Consider the following 18,527-nt stretch of genomic DNA (forward strand, 5'->3'; position numbering starts at 1 on the left):
TATATCTGAACCATTTATATTGTATTTCAGGTCAGTTTACATTGCGAGACATGTATGAACAATTTCAAAATATCATGAAAATGGGCCCCTTCAGTCAGATCTTGGTTAGTTATCCTAAAAGTTTTTTTTTTTCTTTCTTCTTCTGCTTTTCATTAAAAATTTTAAAAATAGATGCATTTGCTTTTATTATTTTTGCTGTTTGTATAAAAAAATTTTAAAAACTTAGTGTCAAAAATAAAGCCAGTAGTTAAATGTGAACATTCTGAACAATTTAATTTCAAGCTATTGTTGATTTTTATGTTTAAATATATTTATTTCAGGGGATGATCCCTGGTTTTGGAACAGACTTTATGAGCAAAGGAAATGAACAGGAGTCAATGGCAAGGCTAAAGAAATTAATGACGATAATGGATAGTATGAATGATCAAGGTAAGATGGCAGATTATTTGAGTTAGAGGACAACATTCTGAATATTTGCAAGTGGATAGTTTCACTGTGTTCTTGTGGACAAGATGGAGAAAAATTTAGACTGGAAGATTATTGGTAGGTAGATTTATAGCTGTTTGAAAGCTCTTACTCGAAGGGTTATGACTATTGGATTGACTTCATAGAAATGTCTAGTACATTTCCAAACACTCTCCCAAGTGTTCTCCAGAGAACACTCGTTCTTCTTGATGATGATAGAAATAACTGAGAGTTCCATAGTCAAATGAATGTGAGGGAATTCTGGGTTAAAAAACTATTAAGTTTATTTATTATAAGTTTATTTATTATAACGTGAATTGGGAATCTGTAAGAGAGATAGTTTAAGCAATGTTTACAAACTTACTTGGCACTGAAGCTCTCAAAGTTTCAGTCTTTTTTTTTTTTTTTTAGAGGGAGAGAGAGTGTGTGCGTGCACAAGTTGGGGAGGGGTGAGCAGAAGAGGGAAGGTATACCCTCAATAAAATCCTTTCCTGTATCTCCAGTCTCTTCTTACCTACTGACTTTTTTCCCCCATCAGCATATAAACATTCTTAAGTTCAGGTTTTCTGGGCTATCCTCCCTCATGCTTTTTTATTCTTTTTTTTTTCTCTTTTTAGTCAAACTTCTTAAAAGAACAGTTTGCATTTTTCTCAAACTATTGAAATCTAACTTCTTTCCCCACCACCACATGGAAACAGATCATACAAAGGTTTCCAGTAACCTACTGAGCTGCTCCAATGGATTTTTTTCAGTCTTTTTCTTGACCTTTAAACATTGGCTGTTGTTAATCACCTTTTTTTCTTGGCTTCTATTATGCCATCTCACTAATTTTATGCTTACCTTTCTTGTTAACCTAGCCATTTTTTCAGCCTGTCCCTAAAATGACTATATACTACAGGTTCTGTCCTCAGCCAATGTTTCTTCTCATTCTGCTCATTTTCTTTGAATAATTCATCCACATCTGTACTTTCTCTTTGCTTGACCGATTATTTTTTTGTAGTCTCTACCTCTTTCCTGAGCTCTAGGCTTCCGTAGTAACCCAAATAAGATTGTGTCTTTCTCATCTGTGTGTCTTCAATACTACAAAAAGTTTTGTAGGTAAAATTAATAATTACAGCCATATCTAGAGTATTTACTCTCTCCTGAGCTTTTTATTTATATTAACCCATCTAATCATCACAGTAACTCCCAAGGGACATTTCTAGGGTTAAAATCCATTATTATATAGCTTTTGCAGATTAGGAAACTGAGATACAGGAAAGTTGAGTCATTTGCTCAAGGATGCTAACTACAGGGTGGAGAGACTGGGGGTCAAACTCAGGCATTCTGGCTCAAGAGTCTGCACTCTGGACCACCTCTTTTCTAGATGCTCACTAAATGGTGGACAAACATCTCTGTTTACATGTTTGAAAGTTTTCTGAGGCATGGATCCAAAATGTAGTTTTCTCCCTTGGGGAGTGACACTTCCAACTATCTGATAGGTATCTATCTACTCAGTCACCCAAGCTAGAAACTGAGGTCAACCAAGATTTATATCCTTGCTGATTTTCTGTCTAGTGGTTCTATTGATTATGGAGATGAAGGTATTGAAGTGCCGAGCTTTTCTCCTCTTAGTTCTATAATTTTTTTGTCAGGTAAGCTCTTTTGTTGGGTACAGTACACATTTAGGATTGTTTTGTCTTCTTGGTAAATTGACCTTTTTGTCATTTGTATATAATGTCCACCTTTGTCCCTCGTCTGTTTTGTCTTATATTAATAGAGCTTTCTTTTAATCAGTTATTTGGATTGTTTATCTTTTTCTGTCTTTTTTACTTTTAGCCTGCCTGTATCATTACATTCGAAGTGAGTTTTAGTCAACAGCATGTAATTGAGTTATTTTTTTCTGTTAACACATTCTCATACACTCTCTTTTAACTGATATATTATTGGTATATTAGGATTTAGTTCTGCCAAATTAATTTTTGTCCTATTTGTTCCTTGCAAGTTTTGTTCTTCTGATTTTTTCTTTTATATGCTCCTGTGAGTTACTTGAATGTTATTTAGTATTCTATAAATATTATAGAATAATAATTATTTATAGATTATTTAATACATATAGTTTTTCTGAATATATATGTATTTATTTATTTAAAGATTTTATTTATTTATTTGACAGAGATCACAAGTAGGCAGAGAGGCAGGTTGGGGGCTGCTGGGAAGCAGGCTCCCTGCTGAGCAGAGAGCCTGATGCGGGGCTTGATCTCAGGACCCTGGGATCATGACCTGAGCTGAAAGCAGAGGCTTTAACCCACTGAGCCACCCAGGCACCCCCTGAATATATTTTTAAAAATAATTTTCTTAATGGTTGCTTTAGGTATTACAATATGCATACATATTGAACTGCCTGGTATTATAATATGCATATACATTTAACTTATCACAGTTTACTTCTATTAGTATTTTACCACTTCTCGTGGAATATAGGAACCTTAACATTACCTTAGGTTTAGTGAGTTCCATTTCCTGAATAGTTCTCATATCTTCCCTCTTTCCTTTGTTTCTGAGTTAGTTCATACACTCATCATTTCTTAACCTAGATTGTTATATAGTAGCTTCCTAACATTTACCTTTTGATTTTATCGCTTCTCTTTCCAATTTGTCTTCCTCACTGCCACAGTAATGGCCTTTCTAAACAAAAAATTCTGGGATCGGGGCGCTTGGGTGGCTCATTTGGTTGAGCATCTGACCTGGTTTCCGCTCAGGTCATGATCTCGGGGTCATGAGATTGAGCCCTACGTTGGGCTCTTTGCTGGGTGTGGAGCCGGCTTAAGATTCCCTCTCTCCCTCTGCCCCTCCCCCTGCTAGAGAGCTCGTATGATCTTGCTTGCTCTCTCTCAAATAAATAAATGAATAAATAAATAAATAAAATTTTTAAAGAAAAATTCCAGGGTCAGACTCTTTCAGTGACTTTTTATTGTTGTCATCATGAATTCCAGACTGTTAAGCCTGGCATACAAATCCTGTTATAATCTTGTCCTTACCTACTTTTGCAACTTTTTAAAATCTCAGCTCTTATCCAAGCTTCATTTCTTCTACGCAAAACTATTTTTATTTTAGAAATCCCATGTTCTGCTTTGTAGAATGTCCCTTGCTTCTTTCTCTTATTGAACTCCTATTTGTCATTTAGAACTACTCAGTTAAAGAAGAACCATCAGCATGGAACCTTCCTGACTTCCTTTCTTCTTTAAATTCTGTCCCCTTCTGACATTTGTTTAATTCTGTCATAACTGCTTACCATGATGTGCTGTCATAGCCTGTCTTCTTTTACTTTACTCCACTTTAGCTGTTAGAATACATATTTCCTAAATATTTTATAGTGAAGGTGTGGCTTAAAAGCTGTATTTATGAGATGGATTTAGGTTTTAATGGCTGTAAATTTATTATGAGATAATGGGCTCCTTATTTACATTGTACTGGATTTCAGTTCACTTCTGGACTATATGCTTAGAGGGCATAGACAAATTAGAAAATATTAGGAAATCAGGATAATAAATGGAGTTCTAGGGGTACCTGGTTGGCTTAGTTGGTAAGCATCTGCCTTCGGCTCAGGTCATAATCCCAGGGTGCTGGGATCGAGTCCTACGTTGGACTCCTTGCTCAATGGGGAGGCTGCTTCTTCCTCTCCCTCTGCTGCTCCCCCTTGCTTGCACTTTCCTTCTCTCTCTCTTTTTTCTCCGTCAAATAAAAATAAAATCTTTTAAAAAAATAATAAATGGAGTTCTAAACCATGTTATAAGAGAAACAGTCAAAAGATTTGCATATTTGTAACCTAGAGGAAATTCACCAGAGACTTGGTAGCTCTCAAATATTTGAAAGCCTCATTCTTTGTGCCTGGCAAGGAGACACGTATGCAAATAGGAAGAGGTGCCAGGCAAATTTATTTTATTTTAATATGTGAAAAGATTTTCCATAATTACAGGTATAATAGAATGGCATAGATTACTGTATTTTAGATACTCGATAGCGGGTCATCTGGGCACATTAAGACTGAGGCTAGATGACCATTTATTGGGGGATGTTGTAGAGAGAATGCAGATGTAATTGAAACTTAGACTAAAGTTATCACATTCCTGAGAGTGCAGTGAAAGCCAGAAGAAATGCACCTCATATTGCAAGAGTTTTAAAAACACTGGGGGGAATTAACTCACTCTATGTCACAGAAAGGATTAAAATACTAGTAGTAATTATATGGAAAAGATTACCATTATTCTGTTGATGATAGAACCTACGTATTTCTGTTGCTTAGATGCCTAAATTTATTATTTAAATGTTAATAGTTATTTAGAGCTAAAGCAAGCACTTTTCTTTTTTGAAATACACCTTATACTTCTAGTATGCTCTGAGGGGCAGTTGTATATGAGATATGGAAAAGGTGGACATGGGTTTTAAAGGCTTTCAGATGTTCTATTTTACTTAAATGGTGGAGTGAGTACATGTGTATTTTTTATTGTTTTTGTAGCTTACAAATATTATAGATGTTCTTTTGAATACAGTTTATGTTTAATGTTTAAAAGTCAGATGCAGGGCACCTAGGTGGCTCAATGGGTTAAGCCTCTGCCTTTGGCTCAGGTCATGATCTCAGGGTCCTGGGCAGGGAGCCTGCTTCCCTCTCTCTCTCTGCCTGCCTCTCTGTCTACTTGTGATCTCTCTTTCTCTGTCAAATAAATAAATAAAATTTAAAAAAAAATCAGATGCAAACATGGCAGGTGATAACATTTGTTAAATCAGGTGGTGGTTTTACCATTTTATTTTTGTGTGTGTATGGTATTTGTACATAACTGTTTTAATAATGAATGTTAAGTGTATGTAAATGAAAGTAATTAATCTTTGTCTATAGAACTTGACAGTACTGATGGTGCCAAGGTTTTTAGTAAGCAACCAGGAAGAATCCAAAGAGTAGCAAGAGGATCAGGTGTGTCAACAAGAGATGTTCAAGAACTTTTGACACAATACACCAAATTTGCACAGATGGTAAAAAAGATGGGCGGTATCAAAGGACTTTTCAAAGGTAAGAAAAATAACAAGACTCCTCATTAGTTAATATGGTGAAAGTAAAGAAAGAAGCTGAAGCAGTAAAATTAAAGCCAGGGAGTACTGCCAATATTGGGAAACATATGGCTGAATTTCATGTTCTAGTTAAGAACTTCTTGAATGTGATCTGTGATTTCTCTGTTTTCAGATTCAAGGTAATAAACACTAATTAAAAAACAAACTTAATGATTTTGTTTTTATGAAGATGTAATACATATTAAAGAAAATTTAGACAGAATAAGAAAGTATATGAGAAGGGGCGCCTGGGTGGCTCAGTGGGTTGGGCCTCTGCCTTCGGCTCAGGTCATGATTTCGGGGTCCTGGGATCGAGCCCTGCATCGGGCTCTCTGCTCAGCAGGGAGCCTGCTTCCCCCTGTCTCTCTGCCTGCCTCTCTGCCTACTTGTGATCTCTGCCTGTCAAATGAATAAATTAAATCTTTAAAAAAAAAAGAAAAGAAAGAAAGTATATGAAAAAAACTTAAAACACCCATTATCTTCCCAGAGAATCCTATGGGTCCCATTGCGAATGGGACTATAACTAATGCTTTCTTCTGAAGCATCATGACTTATTTTTCTATATTGCCAAATATTCTTTAGAATATAGCTTTTAATCACTGAATACTCTTCAGGTTATGCTTGTATCTTTGTTTTTGTACAGTGAATATTTAGGCTGGCTCATCTGCTTCTGTATTAGTATCAGTTCTGGCATTAGTTCCTGTGTGGTCTTCTGGGAAGCCAGGGATTGTGTCTGTTTTGATCAGATTACATAGTAGATGCTGAATGAATTTTGTAATAATTTAATGTTTCCAGTTTAATGATCAAATGTTTCTTTCAGTAGGTGTTTTTTAGATGACTACTCAAGTTTAACATCTCTTTATACATTTATTAGTTTGGATTCCCTTTGTGAATCACCCCTTAGGTTCCTTGTTCACTTGTTTCATTTCCCCCCCCTGTTGCTTTGTAGTAACTCTTGAAAATCCTTGGTTTAGGTATGTAAGTATTTTACCCACTGTTCATTTGCCTTTTATTTTTATTTATATTTTTTAGTGAATGGAAGCTTTTATTTTTAATGTAGCCAAGACTATTTATCATTTTCTTTTATTTCTGTTATGCTCAGAAAAACCTTCCCCATGCTGATACAATACCCACCTACATTTTCTACTTGTTTGGGTGTTATTTTTTAGGTTTCTAACTTTTTATCTCATCTTAAATTTATTTTGCTGTGTACTGTGTAAGGTCAAGAGATAAGTTTACTTTTCTAATTGTCCTAGCCCTCTTCTAAATTTTTTTTCCTATATTATAAACACTATTAAAGTGAATTTATTATTTCAAAACACACTGATTAGGTAATCTCCAAATGAAGCAATACCACTGAATAGCTTACTAAAAAGGATGAGTATTTATATTTTTATCCCTTTTGTCTTTGACACTTTTCTTATTTTCTTTGCTTGCTATATGCTATTTTCTTTTTTTTTTTTTAAAGATTTTACTTATTTATTTATGTGTGTATTTGAGAGAGCGGGGGAGCATGTGAACACATGAGTTGGGGGAGGAGCAGAGGGAGAGGGAGAGAGAAAATCTCAAGCAGACTCCCCGGTGTGTGCAGAGCCCGATGTGGGGCTCGATCTCATGACCCCGAAATCATGACCTGAGCTGAAATCAAGAGTCTGTGGCTTAACCAGCTGAGCCACCCAGGTGACGCTATGTTATTTGTTTTTTGTGACAGGGAGGAAAGTCAGAAAAACATGTTTAAGCTTGGTTATAATTCCTCACATCACATGCTATTTCAAATAGTGATTATTAAACACATGTCAGTTTAACATCTTTCCCAAATAACCCTATTTTTTTAAAGAGTTTTTTAATTTATTTTAGAGAGAGAAAGAGAGGGGCATCTGGGTGGCTCAGTCAGTTAAGCATCTACCTTCAGCTTAAGTCATGATTCGAGGGTCCTGGGATCGAGCCCTACATCTGGCTCCCTGCTCAGCAGGGAGTCTGCCTCTCCCTCTCCACCTGCCTCTCCTCTGCTTATGCTTTCTCTCTCTTCCTCTCTCTTGCTGTTTCTCAAATAAATAAATAAAATCTTTTAAAAAATAATAATAATAAGAGAGAGAGAGAAGGAGAGCACAAGTGGGGGGGTTGTAGAGGGAGAGGAAGAGAGAATCTCAAGCAGACACTGCGCTAAGCGGGGAACCCAGTCTGATGACTTTGAGATCATGACCTGAGCTGAAACCAAGTTGGACGCATAACCAGTTGTGCTACCCTGGCACTGCTTTTTAAAGCTTTAAAAAAATAAATAAATAAAGAGATTTATTTATTTTAGAGAGATAGCTGACTATTCTTGCTAGAACTATAGTAGATCCACTTATCTAAGCACTGATTGCTCAGTAAAGGCACAATCAAGATGAATGGGCAGTGGATGTAACACACATTCTTGTTACACCAAGCTCTTAATATTTCTTACAAGTTTTAAGTCCTCAGAAACAAACACTTGTGACAATTTACCAATGGATACAGAATTCACATCTTACACTGATGTATTAATCATGAAAAAATTTTCACAGATTTTACCATGTTTTATAAAAATGTATTTTATTCATATTTTTTGATTCACATAATTTATTCAGATGAGCCAGCTTTGATGTTCATTTTCATAATGCATTTGAGAAGTACCAGAATTAATGTTCCTTTGAGATAATTTTGCCTGAAGCTCCTCTACTTACTCATTGTTGTTGCATCGGTGATCTATTTTGCTTCCTGTCTCTTGAGACCACAGCAGCTTTTCTCTAAAGGATGCTCTTATCTGTTCTTCCTCAGAGTGCATCTCTTTTATTGGCTTCCTTTTTTACTGTGGAGTTGTCAGTTAAGTGTGTGGAAATTCTTTGGTAAATGGATTTGCATTATTTGTCTTTCCATTCTCTGAAGCTTTTCATTATTTTTAATAGCTTCTTAGATATATGCAAACCTTCATGTTCTCTCAGTCGTATTCTTTTATATTAATTTACCAGCAACCCAGGCTCTTTCCCTGTGAACCCTTATCTATAAAGTCAGGTTTTTGTTTGCCATTCTCCCATATGACTTTTAAACAATTGTTGTAGCTTACTGTCGAGAATCATTGCGTACAGTTCTGTAGTAACAAAAATCATAGCCCTTAAAAAATCCTTTAAATGCCCCTTAGTATAGAATTTCCCTTGTCCTTTCTCAAAAATATGTATGTAATTGAGATAAAGATTAGAAGAGAATATGTACAAATAAAAATAATGTGTAAGGGTAGTATGGTTATAGGTGATTTTTTAAAAAATTTTCCTCAATTCATTAAACTTTCTACAATACTCTGATTATATTGCATTCTCCTCAAAACCTTTTTTTTTTTTATTCCCCAGGTGGTGACATGTCTAAGAATGTGAGTCAGTCACAGATGGCAAAACTGAATCAACAAATGGCCAAAATGATGGATCCAAGAGTTCTTCATCACATGGGTAAATACAAAGTTGTTGCCAGTTTATAATACACAGTTTAATTTATAAAGGTTGAGTTTTAATAAGCCTTCTGTTGTAATATTATAAACATCTGTTCAAAGATGTATGATTTAAGGGAAATAGTCATCTGAATTCTAAGTTGAATGGTTGTAATAGTGCTATATAAATGAGGTTTTATTCCCTCTTCTGCTGCCATCTGTGTGATTTTTGAGCAAGATACTTCATCATCATCTGTTAATGTTTGTTCCACTGACCTTTTGCCCTAGTTTGGAATCTGGAGATTTTCGATGATGAGACTTTGAAATTATATAAGGATTTTGAAACCCAGTTATACTTTTGTTGTGTGACCTATGAACAGTTCCTTGAACTTTCTGAACCTTACTTTGCTCTTTTGTAAAATCACAGATAATATCTCGTCAGGAAATTATGACAATTAAGTGAGCTAATATATATGAAAGCATTTAGTTCAGCTCAGGGCATATAGATGTTTAATAAATGGTGAATTCTTTTCTTCCTGTAACTTCTATGAAACAACTCCTCCACTCCCTAGAATTGGTTACTATTTACAAGACTCTTTTGGACTTCTCAGAAAAAATTCTTTTGTTTAGAATTATTGACTCCCTACTGTGTGACAGGTACTGTTCTAAGATCTTTTCGTATATTATCTTATTTATTCTTTCTAACTTGATGAGGTAGGTTATTTTTTTTCTGTTTTATAGATAAGGATGCTGGTTAATAATACAGATTTTTAGTTGGCATGTTCTTTAAGGCTGATGACCAAATCGTAATCAGATCCCAGTAAATTTTTTAGAAGTTAAAGTACTTATTTGGTAAGAATAATACATGTTTCAAGTGCCACCTAATAATTACCTGATTTTACTCTATTTTTACTCTAGGTGGTATGGCAGGACTTCAGTCAATGATGAGGCAATTTCAACAGGGTGCTGCTGGCAATATGAAAGGCATGATGGGATTCAATAATATGTAAAGAAGATGCCTTAATATAAACTGACTCAGTTGATTACATTATTTGCTGAGACCTCAGAGTTTCCCTCCTTTTTGCAAACAGGAAAAAAAAAAAGTATTTTTCTTGCCTGTCTTGCCATTTTTCTTTCTCTTCTCATCTATTTTTTCCCCCCTCTCCTTTTCTTCTTCTTTCCTTCCTACTTCCCTCCCTTTGATATGAGGGAGGAATATATAGTTTTTGTGGAAATCATTATATTTTTGCTTTAGATTTTCTTCTGTTAGTTTTCACCATCATAATACTTCTTAAGTTAAGCAAATCATGATGTAAAATTTAGTACTTAAAAGTTTTTAATTGTCTCAAAGGCCAAGCACTACATTTGTAAACAGTCCTGGTCAGTAGTTACATGATGTCTCAATAAAAGTGCTGTAAAATAAACTTCAAACTCGTTATAAATTAAGGGGTTGTTAACTTCCTTTATAATTTAAATATGTCAGTGGATCACATTAAAAGGCAGAGAGAAAAACCAATGGCTGTATGTCACTTAAAACTAGTCTTATAAGGCGCCTGGATGGCTCAGTTTGTTAAGCCTCTTCTGACTCTTGATCTCAGTGTCTTGAGTTCAAGCCCTGTGTTGGGCTCCATGCTGGGCTTGGAGCCTACTTAAAAACAAAACAAACCTAGTCCTACAAGTCTATCTTTAATCAGAAATATGGTAGAATAACTTAACCATTAGTAGTAGGAATTTTTGTTTACCTAGAATAATTACATTAATTTTGCCATACAAAAATCTCAAGCCTGCCATTTAAAATTGAAATTGTGAATTTAGTTTATAATACAATGTTTTGTATATAGCTTCCATTTTTTAACCTCATATATTTGAAGCCTTAGTGGCAATATTTGTTTTTTTTGTGAAAAGCCAATTTTGTTGTTTTTTGCACACCAAAAAAATCTGCTTGATGAAACTGATGTTCTTGGGTGATAGTTAACTTACAGACTTCCTAGTGGGAAAATAATTGCATATATTAGGCTGTCACGATTACATATTAAAGATAATGAGACAGTGACAAGGTGGACTGGTTGCTGGTTACTCTGGATTGCTACATATTTCATTTAGAAAAGTGACTTTTAAATAAATTATGGAATTAATTAAAAATACTAGAATAATTATTATACTTATTGACATCATGAAGACTATAGATATCATGTAGTAGTGTATTTTGAGTTATAATGAATTGGTCTTTGGCAAAGGATTGATTTGTAATAGAGAGTGAAATAGCTGGTTTTTATAGTATTAATTTTTTATAACTCAGGTGTTTTAATAAAAAGGTCTTATAAGGCCGAAGTATCTTTAAAAAGTAATGACATTTAAAAAAAAAAAAGTAATGACATAAGAAATGCAACAGATTTTCTTGTTTACTTGGGCAATGATTTTATATCCCACTAAATTATTTTTACCAGCTAAAAATTTAGCATATCCCTATATAACACTGTATACCCTATTATAAATTATGTTTCTTGTGTTCTGCAGAAATGTCATAAGGTCCAGCTATAGAAATTTGTCAATGAGAAAATACTGTTTTCCAAATTAGTTTCTGATTAAATTGATGGATACCACCTTTACTGGGCAAGCATTTCTGTGATTTCTATCCTCGGGGTACCACTTTTCACTTTGACCAAAGAAGGAAATGAGACTCTTGGCCAAACTTGATGGCTCAGTCATTGTTTTTTTTAAGTATTTTTGTGTCTGTTGCAAATTTAATTTTTCAGAAGCAAAAATTATAGTGGCAAAGGACACCAGAACTCCTAGTTCAGCTTCCATATCTCTTTTCTCTTCTATAAGATGAGGGAATTGGAGATGCTTGCTCAAATTCTGACTGCATTAATTGCTCCATCTGACATCTTTAGTTACAAAAGCTATCTTTCCAACCTCACAGTTTTTGTCAAAGTACTGATGTTTAACAGCATAAGTACCATATACCAAAATCAAATAATTTGACCAAATTTCCTTTTATTTTTCACTGTTGTTAAAATTGGTTGCTAAGCTTTTTGATACCTGTTATAGCCCCAGCTTAGACCACTAGCTAGATCTAATATGTGTAACATTGGATTCTTCCTGAATCTTAATTTATTTAATTAATTTATTTAATTTTTTAAAAAGATTTTTATTTATTTATTTGATGGAGAGAGATACAGTGAGAGAGGGAACACAAGCAGGGGGAGTAGGAGGGGGAGAAGCAGGTTCCCCGCTGAGCAGGGAGCCCGATGTGGGGCTCTATCCCAGGACCTTGGGATCATGACCTGAGCCAAAGGCAGATGCTTAATGACTAAGCCACCCAGGCGCCCCCTTCCTGAATTTTATTATAATATTAATTAACTATGTACCAACATAAAATTAGGTGTAATTCCTAAGCTTTCAATGTTTATGTAATTATAAAACAAAAACTCAGAAATTAGTTTCAACAAACTATGGTACCAGCAAAGGGCAAATTAATAGGCAATTTAATGTGATGGATGTCAGTATTCTGGAAGTACCATATATGCTGCTATATGAGATATAAGGTAAGTATTCACAATGCATTGCAATTTTATGAAGGGATTTTTTGGAAAAAATTAAACACTTTTAATATGTAGTAAAAATGATTTCAAAATGTGCTGTATAATCATCATTTTGTTCAAATACAGTATATTTTAATGAGAAGATTTCCTAGATCTGATATGCAGTAATGTACTCATCTTGAATAGAACTATAGTGCCTATAGCTAAAAAGAAATATGATATTGTGAATAAATACCTACATACAGGAGGCAATAAAAGCAGGAAATTTACTAGAACTAAATTCTCATCATGCATATTAGTTTGGTAAAATTAATATAATATTATTGCTTTATTTCAGTGAATGTAGATTTAAAAAGTAAACCATAATATAAAAATAAAATTGAATTTTTTTACATATAGCTTTAGAACAATACAAATATTTCAGTAAAAAAATGGAACAAAGCATTTAAAATAAGTGCAAAGGAATTTTAACTTGATGTTGGATATGTGATCAAATCAAGTATTTTACAGTTTGTATGAGAAAAGTAACCAAGGAATTTGGATAAGCTGTAATAAAAGTGTCAGTGAAAATCATGGCTAAATAACAACAAAATGTACATAAGTTTTGATCTTCCTTAAAATCTAGAAATAATTATTAATAAAGCCAAAGAAGTTATATCCAAAACTAGAAATCCATCATCACAGCTCAAATCTAGATAATGTTCATTGGTTGCATTCGCTGGATTTGAAATGGAGTTGTCATCTTCAAAATTCTGTTCTAAAATCCAATTGCCATATTCCCAACATTAAGCTATTGTATTAAAACCTATATCTTCTTGGCTTTTGTTTATTTATTTGACAGACAGAGATCACAAGTAGGTGGAGAGGCAGGCAGAGAGAGGAGGAAGCAGGCCCCCTGCTGAGCAGAGAGCCCAATGTGGGGCTCGATCCCAGGACCCTGAGATCATGACCTGAGCCGAAGGCAGAGGCCTTAACCCACTGAGCCACCCAGGTGCCCCTATCTTCTTGGCTTTTGAGTCACAAATTACAGGAATGATGAATTTGTATCTCATATGTGGGGGGAGTTAATTTTAAATTTAGCTTCTAGGTAGTTCTGTAGTCTCTGGGTTGTGTTAAGTAGTTATAGATGGGATGTGAAATTTTACTGTGATGGTTGTTTTCCCACACTTTGCATTTAGGGGTAGGTAAGTATTTGTGCTCAGTGTTGGGTAGTTGCTAACCCAAGAATCTAGGCCATTTTTATTGACCTCTTAGTGTGATATGGGTATATTAGTATGAGGTAATTTTCAGATACTTTTAAAGGGAAAAAAAACCTTGTAAGCTGGTAATTATGGCACATTTCCTTTGATAATACTCATGTGGTGCCACACAAGTTCTTTTGAGTTTGGCATGCCTGTGCTACTGCAGTTTTCTCATTACTCTTCTCTATACATTTGAAATTATCACTTCAAAAACATTTATTTTTTTAGCTTCACTTGGCTTACAGGGTTCTCTCAGCCTAAAACAATGCATTTCTTGGTAGCAGTTGGATCTAAATGGCAAAATACTCAAGTATTTTGATGATAATTTCGATGAGCCTGAAGCTGAGAAAATCTTCCTGAGGCTGGAGACTCCCCTGACACTGGGGTGTAAAGCCTTTTCCTTTTCAAGGAAAGCGGAAGGCAGTATTATCCTGTGACTATGGTATATTTTTTAGCAACACATGCTCAAGTTTTGTGAGCCATTTTCTAGAGAATAGTTGCCTCTCTGCATCAAGTAGGGAGAACATGCAATGTCTGCCTATCTGCATAGGTTGGGAAACATGCTTGCTTGCTTTTTATGATTTTATAACTGAAGAAGAGAAATTTCTTCTACAATGACCCAAAAGAGGTAAGAGTTGTTATTGAATATATTCGTGAGCCCATAACTTTTGACTTTGGGGAATCAATTAAGGGGGTCCCAGAATTTCATTTCTGGCAGAAGTGGTTCAAGAAATATCTGTCAAATTTCTTGACACTCCATTTCATAGGAAATGCAGGAAGTGTGAAATCCTTCAGTTGATGTGTGTGTCTTGATTTTCTGCAGTTTTTTTTCTTACTGCGTTAAACAATGGATGATCTTGCTCTGAGATAATGATACATGACAGTGAGATAAATGACTTTTTTTCTAGTTTTTTTGAAAAATAATTGACATACATCACTGTATAAGGTTACAGCATGATGGCTTGATTTACATATGTTGTGAAATGGTTACCATAACAGGTTCAGCTAATACCCATCTTCTCATGTAGGTACAATATAAAGAAGAAAAGAGTAAAAAAATTCTTTGTGATGAGAACTTAAGACTTACTCCCTTAAGTTTTCTATATATTGTATATCAGTGTTAGTCATTGTATATATTACATGGAAAGGCATCCTTAATTGTGGCAATCCTTATTATAGCTCATAAAAGAAAAAAAGTGTTTTTAAATAATATATATTACATATTATAATTTTATAACAAATATAAAAAATTAAAGATTTTACATAAATTATAAATATATATTTATTTTATTGTAGTTTTTTAGATTATTGTCAGAAGACTCCTACTGTTCTACAGACTTCAGATTAATATGTTCAGCTTTCAACACCGAGATTGCTCTGTTTAGGCATAGTGTACAAATAAACTAGTATTTTATGACTAATGCTATATAAAAAATTCTGCTCATTGAATATCAATAGTCCATTCCCATGACAAAAAAAATCTGACCAAATTCCAATTAAAAGAAATGTACTCACATGGCATCAAATAAAACATGTTCACTTGGTATTTTCATTTGTTTCTTAAATATAGGGCTTTAAAACTTACAAATGGCTATTTCTCATAATAGACTTTAAAAAAAAATACACACTTTGATAATTTGCCTCCAAATCTTTTCAAATATCACATTCACCTTTGGTGTAGGAATTTTCTGCCCCTAATAGACCATTTCTGACATTTTCATTCCCAGAGGAGCAGAGTATCTTTAGTATAGGCTCTGTAATCAGACTTCCTGGGTTTGAATCCTTGCTCTGCTGCTTACCAGCTATGTGCATGAGCAAATTTCTAAATCTCTCTGAGCCTTTGTCTCCTCATCTGTAGAATGTTGGTAATTATAATAGGACCTCTATTACAGAGCTGTTAGGAAGAAGAGTTAATACAAGGAAAATCCTGAGCACAGTACCTGTCGTATTGGGCTTAATAAATGGAGCCACTTAATAAATTGTTATTTAACAATTTCTTTATGCTTAAAATCGACCTACAGTACATTGGGAGAAGGAGAGGAGAAGTGAGTTGGGGGAAATTGGAGGGGGAGACAAACCATGAGAGACTGTGGACTCTGGAGGGGAGGGGGTTTGGGGGTTGGGTGAGCCTGGTGGTGGGTATGATGGAGGGCACGTATTGCATGGAGCACTGGGTATGGTGCGTAAACAATGAATCTTGGAATTCTGAAAAAAATAAAATTACCAAAAAAAAAAACCAACCTAAAGTGCATTTTTAGTTTTGTCATCTTATTTTTTCTTATGTATCACTGACAATGATTCCTTATTTGAGGGATGGGGTAACCCTTAAAAACATTTTCTTTTCTTTTTTTTTTTTTTTTATTTTAAAGATTTTTATTTATTTGACAGACAGAGATCACAAGTAGAGAGGCAGACAGAGAGAGGGGGAAGCAGGCTCCCTGCTGAGCAGAGAGCCCGATGCGGGGCTCGATCCCAGGATCCTGGGATCATGACCTGAGCCGAAAGCAGAGGCTTTAACCCACTGAGCCACCCAGGCGCCCCTTAAAAACATTTTCTATTGAAATAGATATGTAGCTTAAAAAGAAAGATAAAACAGATATGTACCTTTGTGAAAACCATAAGAAAATCTTGTTTTTTATTTGATAGGCATGACTGGTTATCAATTTTAGTCAGCTTTGTTTTCCCAGCCTTTCAGAGAAACAGGTAGATCTAAATTTACCTTTTTAGATCTGTAAATACCATTAAGTGATAAATTTAGACCACAATTATGTTTTCAAGTAGATAAATTATATTAATACCTGGATGTATTTTTGCCATAGTGATATAATAAAACTTATACTACAAGGTGAATGAAGGACAGATTTGACATATTGCTTTGCCCACTTTTAGTTGAGTTATGACACTCTGGAGATAATGACAAAAATATAAATGCCCAAAATAAAACCATTTGATTTCTATGCTTTTCTGTAGCTACCAGTCCATATTTGTAATAGATTGTAATATTTGTGTTGAAAGTAACTCTTTAGGAAGTACTTATAGTTCATGTTGGGACATGGTTTGCATTTTAAATTTTCAAGCTAACAAATATACTTGTAAATTATGAAAACAAGTTCTGCCTCAGCAGTGAAAACTGTAACTTGGCATTTGTCAATTTGCAAAATAAAATCATGCGTTTACAAACACAAATTTTTAATAATGTTGATGTCAGTAAGAGGAAAGGGCTTTTGAATACAAGTAATGTAGAACTGTTCTTGTTTATGAAAGCCAAATCATAAGTTCTTTAACAATTGGCTCTTTTATTTTCCTTTTCAATTTATTGTCGAGTTTATTTTTGCTGTTTTGGACTACGAGGCAGCATCAGATCATATTACTAAAACTTGTTTACATTAGCAACAAGCTAACTTGATTTTATTACCAGAATATGGATTATGAATTTCCAACCAGTTATTAAAATGTCCATGGTTTTCAAATAACCTTTTGTCTTTAAGGTTTTTGGTTTGTTTTTTAGGTTGTAGTTATATGCAGGATAGAAAGTGTACAGAAATATTAAGCAGAGAATAAAAAAAATAATTTTGCACAATGGGCGCCTGGGTGGCTCAATGGGTTAAGCCTCTGCCTTCGGCTTAGGTCATGATCTCAGGATCGTGGGATCAAGCCCCACATCAGGCTCTCTGCTCAGCGGGGAGTCTGCTTCCTCTCTCTCTCTGCCAGTCTACCTATGATCTCTCTCTCTCTGTCAAATAAATAAAATCTTCAGAAAAATAATTTTTGCACTAGATAAAGGCATACTTAAGGTTGCAGGGGTGCTGGACCTGTTGGTGACATGTAGAAAAACAGGTACAAGGCCATAACTTTGGGGGAGTATTTCTGAATTTTGACTGGCATACAAATGGAATTTAAAGTTCCATTAAAAGCCCCTGTGGCCAAAATAATGTATTTTTCAACCCTACAATTCACAATAACTTGTGTGAAAACTTTCATACTAAAACCACAATAAAAGAACATGTACCTGGAAATGCTCCAACTAGTTTAAGTAGTGCTGTAATCACTGCAATCATGACTTTAATTTGGTTGAACATTGTTAAAAGTCTGGTATGCCCCCCTGACACACGCGCGCGCAGATACATAAAATATTCCTCATATTTGTCAAAATAGAACCTTGGTGCTGCCCTTTCCTCTTCTTCAGATTTCACTTAACTTTTTTCTACAGTTATACTTAAGCATGTCAGAGAATTGTAAACGAAATTTACCTTTGAGGCTCTTATTTCAAGAGTATTTTGGGCTAGACTGTCATCCATGTTACGAATGAAATATGCAGGGGCGCCTGGGTGGTTCAGTCCTTAAGCACCCGCCTTCGACTGGGGTCATAATCCCAGGTTTCTGGGATGGAGCCCCGCATCGGGCTCCCCGCTCAGCGGAAAGCGTGCTTCTCCCTCTCCCACTCCCCCTGCTTGTGTTCCGTCTCTCGCTCGTTCGCTGTCAAAATCTTAAAAAATAAATAAAATAAGGTGCAGCAGAGCCTTACATCTTAAAATATATTTTCACAAGCCTTTGAAACACACGGGACCGCTTCCTTTTTTAAGTGCAGAAACCAAGGTCTGGGACAGTAGGGACTGCCGAAAACGCAGCTGGGGGCTGCCTGCGCCCAGATCGCGAAGCCAAGCTCCAGGTGCAGGTATGAGGCATGACGTCATCGGCGGTGCCAGCCTGCGGCTCGGAGAGCGGCGGACGTGGGCTGGGCCGGAAGCTGTG

General features: G+C 35.1%; 1 protein-coding gene across 2 annotated transcripts in view; it reads left to right on the plus strand.

Annotated features, from left to right (window-relative positions):
- SRP54 (signal recognition particle 54) overlaps window positions 1-10,496 on the plus strand; it is a 46,931-nt gene extending 36,435 nt beyond the window's left edge. For both annotated transcript variants that reach the window (XM_080808106.1, XM_080808107.1), the window contains 5 exons: window positions 31-104; window positions 321-429; window positions 5,342-5,512; window positions 8,916-9,011; window positions 9,908-10,496. In XM_080808106.1, the coding sequence (XP_080664232.1) occupies window positions 31-104; window positions 321-429; window positions 5,342-5,512; window positions 8,916-9,011; window positions 9,908-9,999 (542 nt within the window). In that variant the 3' untranslated portion in view covers window positions 10,000-10,496. The remainder of the gene's footprint in view (window positions 1-30; window positions 105-320; window positions 430-5,341; window positions 5,513-8,915; window positions 9,012-9,907) is intronic.
- Window positions 10,497-18,527: the final 8,031 nt, after the last annotated feature.

The sequence above is a fragment of the Martes martes genome (genome assembly GCF_963455335.1).
Source record: "Martes martes genome assembly, chromosome: 7".
In the NCBI taxonomy this organism is placed as follows: Eukaryota; Metazoa; Chordata; class Mammalia; order Carnivora; family Mustelidae; genus Martes; species Martes martes.